The sequence below is a fragment of the Asparagus officinalis genome, chromosome 4, assembly GCF_001876935.1.
Source record: "Asparagus officinalis chromosome 4, Aspof.V1, whole genome shotgun sequence".
Taxonomy (NCBI): domain Eukaryota; kingdom Viridiplantae; phylum Streptophyta; class Magnoliopsida; order Asparagales; family Asparagaceae; genus Asparagus; species Asparagus officinalis.
This window is the reverse complement of record NC_033797.1, coordinates 137,420,763-137,431,783: the sequence shown is the minus strand read 5'-3', so window position 1 is coordinate 137,431,783 and position 11,021 is coordinate 137,420,763. Positions and strand designations below refer to the sequence as shown.

The 11,021-nt window shown below is 36.0% G+C and overlaps 1 protein-coding gene across 1 annotated transcript; it reads left to right on the top strand.

The window, feature by feature from the left end:
• On the top strand, positions 1,331-3,780 carry LOC109839498 (transcription factor HY5). The gene is made up of 3 exons (XM_020407953.1): positions 1,331-1,494; positions 2,289-2,475; positions 2,850-3,780. Exons 1-3 carry the CDS (start codon positions 1,413-1,415, stop codon positions 3,085-3,087), a joined length of 507 nt encoding a protein of 168 aa, XP_020263542.1. The 5' UTR covers positions 1,331-1,412; the 3' UTR covers positions 3,088-3,780.

Genomic DNA, 11,021 nt, shown 5'->3' with positions numbered 1-11,021 from the left:
GATGATATAAATTCACTCAAGTTATTGTTTAAGTCAAGCATGAGGAAGAACTCTCTAGGATATTTCAAAAATTGGGCAATATCAGAAACTAAAAACTTTTCAATGAACAACTCGGTTGAGATTTATTTTTCAAAGAGTTATTTTGTATCAATCAATTCTTAATTATTGGTGATCTCTATAGCAATTGTTCTATTCTCGTTTATCAAATAGTTGTAGAACACCTTAGCTGTATATTCTTCATGATTAATTCTATTACTCCCTTGGGCTACGTTGTTTGAGAATTAGGGCATGAGTGGTATATATAATGCTAATAAATACACGGGACTATTAATCTAGTGTTTTGGGTTGGTAAAGCTATCAAAGTCTCTATTATATGTACGTGACTATTAGTCCCGTGTATTTTGTTGCCTAACTATCAAGCTCTCTATTATATACATGGGACTATTAGTCCCATTTATATTATAAGAATCAGATTAATCTTAATTTCAAATTGCTAATTACACATAACTATTAGTCCCGTATATTTTAAAGATATTTTTTTACAAAATCGATCTCTTTTTAGCCAGTCTTAATGATGTGGCCAAAAAGGGGCCGACTTTATTTATTATTTTGTATAAATATACAACAACAATAACAAATTCAAAGCATTTATCCCAAAATTTTAGGGTTTTTACATATATCATGTTCTTTTATTCTGTTCTATTATGGGTCATCTCATCCGTTAAGTTAATTGTAATCATATCATCCTTAATTGCTTCTAACCAATTTCTTTTAGGTCTATCATTATATCTCCTATCATCATTAACTATAATACTATTACTTTTATTAACCGATGCACTAAGAGGTCTCCATTGTACATGACCAAACCATCTTAGTCGATTCTCTCTCTCATTTTGTAAAAAAAAAATATTTTGCTAATTAATTTTCCAAAAAAGTTAAAAAAAAAAAATCTCTTTTTGGAAGCACAGGGAACCGTTTTTTTCAAGTTTTCTCGTATTTTATCACACTTCAGCACAGGAAACATTATCCCAGCAAATAACAGACAAAACAAAGGGCAATCTCGACAGTTTGCTCACACAGATACCACACCCGAAAAAGTCCGGACCCAGCCACAGAACACAGCTCATCGACCATCGGATTTGATACAAATCCAACGGCCGAAGTTCTGTCCACGCTTCCCTATTCTCCACCTTTGGATTCTCCCTCAAATGCATGGGCAAATAATTGTCCACGCTAACCTCTTTTCAACCATCCGATTCCTTTAAATCCATCGGCTGCGATTTCATCCCTAAACCCCCGAACCCACCTTTATGAACAGTGAGATCAGCTGAGTTCCCCGCTCTTTCCCGAAGAGAGCAGAAAAATATTTTTTTAAGCAAAACTTTCTCTCTCTAGTTTCTCTCTCTAAAAACATGCAGGAGCCTGCGACGAGCTCGCTGCCATCGAGCAGCGAGAGGTCCTCTAGCTCTGCGCCTCAGGTGGAGATCAAAGAAGGTAGGCTCAGTTTTTTTTTAGAAAATTTTGATCAGTGGTATTTGGCTGGAATTTTGGAATTTTTTTTGAATTATTTGGTTTCGTTTTATGGGTATTTTAAAAGATGAAATTTTGGTTCATGGGTTTTCTTTGTTGTTTGAATATTGTTGGGATTTGCCCCTTGACCTCTTTTTCCTGCTTTTGACTTGTGATCTTTTTTAATAGTTTGGTCTTTTGGATTATAAACCCAAACTCTTTACAGTTTTACCTTTACATCCACCCACTTTTAAAATCATCTTAATTCAAGCATATTAAATCCAAATTTAGCCATTCATATGTCCAAAATAGCAATTTAGATCCACATTTGGCTACTTGTACATCAGTGAAACGTCTGAAACAGCTAGAAGCTCATTATAAACCCAAACTCTTTACAGTTTTACCTTTACATCCACCCACTTTTAAAATCATCTTAATTCAAGCATATTAAATCCAAATTTAGCCATTCATATGTCCAAAATAGCAATTTAGATCCACATTTGGCTACTTGTTGTACATCAGTGAAACGTCTGAAACAGCTAGAAGCTCATTTTAAAAATAAAATTAAGAGTAATGTTTTGGGGGTTAAGAGTATGTTGGAAATTGGTGGGCTGACAAATAAATTTGGTGAAACTTTGCATTGAAATTTAAAAACCAATCATAAAAATTTGTTTTTCTTCAACTGCTTAATATTTTCCCTTTTATGCGTTAAAAAAGATAAGATCTTTATCATAGAATCTGGCCAATTTTGTAACTTTATTTTTTTGGTAATAATGTAGGAATGGAGAGTGATGAGGAGGTAAGGAGAGTGCCAGAGTTCGGGGGTGAGCTGACAGGGGGTCCATCAACCTCTGGCCGTGATCCGTGCTCGGTAGGTGGGCCCGGCCAGGCCCAGTCCTCGGCCCAAGCCAGCCAGAGGAAGAGAGGGAGGAGCCCTGCTGACAAAGAGCACAAGCGCCTCAAAAGGTAGTATATTTCTGGATTTTAAACCCCAACCTTTTACTATATTTTAAACCCGGTTTCTGATTTCACTGGAGTGTGATATATTTGCGTTTGAGTTGCTATGTTTTGGGGCTAAGTCGCTATAATTTTCGGAACACCGTAAAGAAAGAGAAAAAAAAAATACAGAAGCCGTGTTTAAACAGAATTCGATATGATATTTTTGGGTTTAAGTATGATTTTGAGAGGGTAGATTTAAAAAAATAAATCAGCGTAAAAAAAAACTTTGGGTTTTTATAAACGTACTCATTGTGATTATCATCATGTAAGTTTCGGGAGCGCTCCTTGCTTAAATTTATCTAAAAAGGCTCAGACTTTGGTTATAATGTTGTGTGTACAAGGTTGCTGCGGAATAGGGTTTCAGCACAGCAAGCAAGAGAGAGGAAGAAGGCGTACTTGAACGATCTCGAGGTGAAGGTGAAGGATTTGGAGAAGAAGAACTCTGAGCTGGAGGAGAGACTCTCCACTCTGCAGAATGAGAACCAAATGCTCAGACATGTGAGCCCTCCCTTTCCCTCTCTAAACTCCTCATCTGCCAACACTAAGCTGCATCATTTTCACTGCATTCATGCATGGTAACTGTATCTTTGAGTTTGGATGCGCTGGTGGCATTTTGGGAATTGACAGTTGTTGGGGGGAGCAAGATATTAGGGTTGTCAAGTTGGCATGTTAGGACTTAGGGTCACAAGATCTTGGACGGTGAGGGTTATTTTGGGAAATATTTCATCATCTATTTTATCTTTTTTTTTGCTAATATATTGTCATATCATTAGAATTTTGATGCTGTGTGATCTGCGTGCTGGATTTGTTAGAATAAGGAAATGTCTGTAGGATGGATATGAATATATTATTATTTTACAATTAGGTTGGTTGTGTATTCTTAAAGGTTACAATATTATATTTACACAAGTATTGGATTTGTTGATTGTCTTCTATTTTATTAGATTGGTAAACTGTTTGAGGATCATGGGCAGGGATGATAACGACTTATTAGGGTTGCCTAAAATCAACAAGTTATGGCCGAGCTATAGTCCTCTACAGCTCCTCCCATTATCATCTCTTCATGCCACTCAACCAAAAAAAAAAAATGTTAAGATGTATTAATAGTTTATAAAGCTCCAGAACAAGATACAAAACCAAAGAGCCAATAAATACATCACAAAAAGAATTACAGTAAAAATGCTTGGAGTTCAAGATTAACTCCTTTGAAAAACCATAGTAGAAGCCTGTGAAATCTCTAACCAAGTATGAACAACCAATCTCCTGAACTTGAAATAGGCTAAGGGGCTGTTTGGTTCAATTTCTATATAAAAAAGGAAAATGAAAAGTGTCAAGAAATTAATTTCCTTGTATTTCTATAAAAATTTGTAGGAGAAGTTCATAGAACTCAAAAATGCTATTTTTCTTGTTTATTGCTATTTCTTTGTTAGGTTCATGAACATGAGTTGCTAACTTCATAGAAATTAGGTTATTTTCCTTTTCTTTTGTTTGGTTAAATAAGAAAATTTTATAGAAAAGTGAAACTCATGCAAGAATTTAGGCAATTTCAAATTTCTAGACAATTTTAAATTTTATGGAAAAGTGGCACGGGTGTATTTTATTACTATTTTAACATAAATATCATATTTCCTTGTAATTTCCACCCATTTGGGAAGGAAGTTGATTTCTATAAATAGTACATTTTCTCTACTTTATAGAAAATATTTATATAATTTTTTTAGAACCGAACACAATTTATAGAAATCTGCAGAAATCTGTAGAAATCTATTATTCACGATATTGCCATTGTCAATAAAATAGGTGAACCAAATAGCCCCTAAGACACCTCAATTTGAGATAGCCATATTTAATGGATATTATGAATAAAATATAAATTCTAATTAAAGGCTATAGTAATTGTTGGAAACGCGAAATACAACAAGGCGGAATGTGCATATAGTGATAATTAATCAAAATTAATAAAATTAGGGGAATATGTGGAACACTTTCCTATCTTTCATAATCCATTTTCCAATATCTGCCTGAAAAATCTATCTTCCAATATCTATCTAAAATTTTAAAGCTTCCCAAGAAAAAAAACCTCCAATTGAAATACACCAATCACCGAAAGGAGCAATACAAAGAGATATGTTCTTAAAATTTTCTATTTTTTTGTTTTTCTTAATTTTCATCTTATTTTCATAAGATTTTTGGCGTCTTCGTAAGGCTACATATGAACCCTATTTATAGGATTAGACTAGCTTTATAGGTAACAAACTCTAAACGATTTGAAATTATTTAAAAAGTCAATCCATAATGGTTAAGAATAGAATAAGACTGTATTGCATTTATACCTCTTTTAGTAATATTAGTGAGACCAATTGGGTCTCATATCGATAACTAGTTATTAATTAAATTAATAATTTTAATTTAATAATCAAATCCCTAATCGACCAACTATTCATAAAGTTCTTATATAATATAGGATTAAATATTTATGAATATTATTATCTTACGTTTAGTCCCCTCAAGTGTCATTTATTTTAGGCAACTTTATCGAGCAAGACAGTTCACCTAATTACTCATGTCTAAATTACAATCCCCATGAACTTAAAAAATTTATTTAAAACATAAAAAATTATATTTTATGCTAAAATAAATTTTGAAAAATATTTTTCAAAATCACACACCAGTGGGATTTTAATAACTTCATGGGATATGCATAATAAATTAACTTATCATAATGAGTACGCTAAATCTAATCTAGATATCTATTATTTTCCTAAATGAGATCTAGCAGCCCAACATTTTAGGTTGTGTAGCGCTTCCTAAACAAGCTTAACCATCACATCAAAGCATACTAAATTATCAAATCAAAAATAACAACATTATCAAGTTCAATGGACCATCTAACAATTTAAATTCTCCATCTCCTCGGTGACTTTTACAAGAGAATTCAAAACAATCTAGTGCTACACATCATAATGTGTGCTTATGACATACACCCGGGGAATCTCTATTCCCGGTGGTTGAGACCACCCACCACCACATCTCATGTGTCAGTTTTATACATAATAACTTGTTATAAATAAGTTATTTTTATCAGTTATAGGTTAAGCACAAGTTTAAGAAATCTAGTTAGATCACATCTCCAATCAAGTGACCATCACAGTGCATGATCTAAAAAAACAATTTCTAAGAATATTATATAATTGTATTGGATATTCAAGGGTATATTATTTCCACTCCAGCAATAATATATGTTGGTGTAGGATGAATGAAATTTAACCTACATTTGCACGGTATTGAGTCGACATTTCACTTCTCTTAGGGAGTTCTTTCTTTCAGGTTGAGCAAATGTATCATTTGGCAAGATATGATATCTTGATTTCTTACCATGGTTTCTTGGAAAACTGGGATCTTGACACTTTTATATTTAATAATTTTTAGTGCTTGATGGATGGCTGTGGAGAGAAATATCTTAGGAAAAGCTTATTTCTCTGTTAATTGTAGTATTGAGGCTTATAGTCATGTATTCCGTCTTGAAGACAATATGAGTCAGGACAAATGAAGAAATAGAGAAAGTTAGATCAACCAGTTGTTAGATGGTGCCTCGGGCATTCTGTCTTGTTGAATAGCACAATCTTGAAATGCTGGGAAACCACCCTAGGCAGTGCGATAGGCGTTTATGAGGACCCTAGTAGGATATCTCTAGAATTTTGTTGGGGTTAGAATTTCTAGTTTTTAACTATATTTGAGTTTACTCTTACGAATTTGGGCTTTCCAGGTCTAGAGTCGTGAGGTGATACTACAAGAAAACACATCTTTTGCAATGACAACAGTCATTGCGATAAAGAAAAAAAGCACTGCGATACATATTTTGCAGGATCGTTGCACATGTGGGCATCACTAAAGAGTATTGCAACAACTTGTGGTTGTTGCAAAAGATGTTTGTTTGCAACAACATGTTTTGTCGCTATAAATACTAAGATATCTTGCAAACAAGTATTCTAGATATTTAGGATTAAAGTAAGAAACAAGCAATACATTCAAGGTTCCATAACTCTTAATACATGTCCAATCCACAAATATAGAAAACTTAGGTTTTTGTCAAACTTGACATCTCTTAAACATGAATCAACCTATTCTAGTGCATGGGGATTAAAAAACTGACACATTAAAGTTCATCTTCAACCCCTCCATCATCCTTTGATTTTCAACTGCATTTGACATTCCAAACCTTATCAAAATTTCCATCTTTGGGATCTCTGCAATACAAGATGTAACTGAGTATAAGAACAATATATTTTTGCTTGACGAAAGAAACAAAGTAGATTGTAGTATCAAGCATTTTAAGGCAAAGAATGATTCCACATAAAGAATACATAAGATTGTCAATTAGTTAAGCTCATTGGTATTATGAGTCGAATAGAATTCTCACCTTGTTGGTCGTAGGAGAGGGAAGAATTTCTATGTTCAACAGAGAACTTTTAGAGCGAAGTCCCTTCTTGCTGTCCCTAATAACTGCATGAATCAATAGTAAACAAATATCAACTACATTCTTGAAATATCTTTCATTACTTTTGTCCATCCTTCTTTAACATTTGAAAAAGACTTCAATGAGAAAACGTGCAACATTGAGAACCCAAAAAAGAATAGCAGAGACGCAAAACTTACTAGCTTAATGAGAAAAAAACTTAAAGCCTCTCAGCTTCAACGATATTGTCCGATTTAAGGCTACAAGGTTTTTTACAGAAATGTGAAAAATAACTCTCATTAGAGGGGAAAAATAACTTAAAGCAGCAATTTAATTCATATCAGCTCAAAAATAAATAATACTCAGAACAGCGTTCTGGAGAAACTCCAGTCCAGACACAAAGTTGTAAGAAGGGATGTTGAACAACAAAAGTCTAGTTAACAAGTTAAACAAAACAATGCAAGATTACTAGCTGAGGCATTCTAGATATTTAGGATTAAAGTAAGAAACAAGCAAGAAGGGATCCCCACCCCTCTTCTCATCATTCGCAGACAGATAGAAGGTAATATTCGCCGTGAATGGTTAGTGTTTCATTACTCGCAATATGTAGGGATTACAAAAGCAAAAAAGGTAAGAGTTACAAAAGAAAACTCTTACACTAACCATATGAGGAAACCTATACAAGGTAAATATCAATCAGATATGATTACAATAAATGCTAAGATTTACATGAATATATTCTATATCCTAACACAGACCTTTTTTAGGGCCTTCAGTCTCACTCTTCTCGTCTTCCCATCCCCGCTTCTCGAAAGGAGATCCTCCCCCTTCTAGAAGAAGGTTAGACTAAAGTATCCTACAAAAGACGCTCCAATAGACCCAAGCCCTATTTTCGTTCCAGTTACCAATCTCATCCTCCCAAACCCCTAAGGGTGTTTCTTTGTGGAGACAAAGCTCATATGGCGAGATATTGTTCTCCGGGTGACTTTAAGTGCTTCGATTGCAATAGAGTCGGCCACACATCGCTCTGCTGCCCCAATAAAAACAATCCTCCGCCGTTTAACATCACTCCTCCCTCTCCATCTCCTCCTCCCTTGTTCATCCCTAACATCACCCTCCCCCCTTCAGTGATTAGCAACATGGAGGCCCATTCTTGTTTTGGCTTCTTCAACTTGCAAGTGGGTAATCCATCTTACGAAGAGCTCATTGAGAATTTGGAGTTCCATCTCAAGATCGACAGATGGACGTACGACATCAGGCGAACCTCTCCTTCATTCTACTTCATCCAATTCCCAAATGAAGAGACTCTAGATCTAGCTTGTTCCAAGGAATTATTTGACATGGGTAATTTCAGAGGATTTTCTCCCCATGGTCAGAGAAGATGGGGCTCAAAGCTCTTCCCAAGTTTGTCTATGTATGGGTCGAAATCACCAACCTCCCCTTTCATCTATGAGACTCAGAGTTCCTCATGCAGCTGTTAGGAGACATTGGTGATGTCATTACAGTCTCAGACAATGTCATGATTGAAAAGCATGCAAAAGAATGCAAGACCATGCTTAGCATCTGAGAAATATCAGAGATCCCTCGATCTATTACTTGCAGGTATACATCCCTCGACGATGTGCACTTGATGGAAGACACGGTTCATCTTAAGGTCGTGGGAAAACCTCTCCTAGAAAGGAAAGGAAAATGCTTGGAGTACTTCGAACGTTTTGTTCGCAAAGAGGGAGCACTGTCTCTATCCTTAGATGACACGCCACTGGTCCCCCCAAGAACCCCTCTTCTACAGAAGTAAACAAAACTGAAGAAGTTGCCCCCTACCTCGGATCCTAAAGTGAAAAATCCCATGTTAGATGTTGGGGAAACATCTAAGTCATGCTTATCCCCACCTCTCTCTACATTCCCCCTTAGACCACCAGGGCTGATCCTTCTGAGCTCATTGATGTCGTCTTCAAGGGGGTCCTAATTAGGATCACCAATGATTCGTGGGATCTACTAACTGCTGCATTCCCTCTTCAAGCAGAAGCTTCTCCGGTGTCGTGCATCCCCAGCTACTAAACTCCGATTATTCCCCTCAACATCAACAGTTCCTCTGACTCTATGGATGTTGCATCCTCTTCCGACCCTCCCCCAGGCTTTGAGAATGCAAGAAGCAGACAAGGAGGAAATCATCCAGAAGAATGCTGGCTCATTTACCCCACAGAAAGCACCTTTCAATTATGAAGAGAAGCTTCCCTCTAGGGGGTTCTAAGGGTAAATCTTCCTCTTCCTCCTCTACGTTGCCCATTAATTCATTAAGTTTATAACAATTATGTGATATATCAGTCAACAGTGGCATCAAAGAGTCGGTTGACCCCCTAGGATTGGTAGAGATTCAAGCAGAGAAAGAAAGGACTAAGCCAACCTAACTGACCTCCTTTCCTAAGTTGATCCCCTCCAATCCACAAATGATGATTGGATCTTGGAATGTGAGAGGGTTGAACAACCCTACTAAACGTAGAATGGTGAGTGACTACATTCACTTAGCTAAAGTAGATTTAGTGTTGAAATATTATTAAGTTTAGGGGTTTATGTGTAAGTTGTAGGGGCCTATATAAGCCCATGTTATCTCATGAATAAGATTAGGGTTTTCATATACAATATGGTATCAGAGCCTCCATCCAAACCCTAACCCTAGCCGCCGCCACCCAGACCCACCGGAACCCCCCCCCTTTTTTGCCCGCCGCTTGCTGCGCTATGCTGGACCTAGAGTTTGGCATGGGTTCCCTTGACTCAGTCCTCGAACTGATGACAGGAAGAGTATATATCTCACATCGATGAGATATATAACTGTTTTTGGTTCTTGTTTTCTCTGAGAAACAAGAATTTGTTTGAGATCCTACTCTTGTTGTGCAGTAGAGGTGCTGCCGAAATTTTACTGCACACAACAAGGGTCGGAAGAAAAGGTGAACAGGTGGTGGGTCTGAAGCCTATTCGATGGAGGAGATCATCAAGAAGTTGAACCCCGCGGAGGTGTCAACTTTGATGAAGCTAATGAAGTTGTCGGCTGGTGAGAGTGCGACAAAAACATCGAAGAAGTTGGAGCTTCCGACCATCGATCTGAAGCTTGATGGACCGAGTACTTGTTCGCGGGAAAAATTATGTCTTTCTTCATTGTTGATATCATTGCTATCTCAGTTAACAACTTTATGCGTTACAAAGATCCGGTCTTTTTATAAGATCCGGTTACAATGAAAAATCAAAATAAAACAAAGTAAAGATTACAATTTTCCTTATTTGTCGAACTAATCGCGAGCTCCTGTTTTGCGGTCGCTCGCTTTGGTGGGTTCTTTGCCTGCGCCGGGGTTATTTGCCGTGGACCACCGCGTGATCTCGATCCGGTCGGATCTACACGATATGACGGGTAATATTCCACCAAGGGAATAATAGCCGGGGAGGATTGTTTCACCAAGGAAACAACCGTCCAAGTCTCGGGATCTAAGACCAAGCTTAGATCCGGAGTATGATCGTGTAGATCTCAAATCCAATCCTCTCGAACTCCTGCCTTATTTGACGTTGGTGATCGCCGAGCACCGGATCTGAAAGTCCAAGTCTCCAAGCCTTCAAAGTTGTGATCTTTTTTTAGATCTGAGTCTTCAATCCAGCAGGGCTTCGCCTCTCTCCAAAATTTCCCATATATGTATATGTATATGTATATGTATATGTATATGTATATGTATATGTATATGTATATGTATATGTATATGTATATGTATATGTATATGTATATGTATATGTATATGTATATGTATATGTATATGTATATGTATATGTATATGTATATGTATATGTATATGTATATGTATATGTATATGTATATGTATATGTATATGTATATGTATATGTATATGTATATGTATATGTATATGTATATGTATATGTATATGTATATGTATATGTATATGTATATGTATATGTATATGTATATGTATATGTATATGTATATGTATATGTATATGTATATGTATATGTATATGTATATGTATATGTATATGTATATGTATATGTATATGTATAT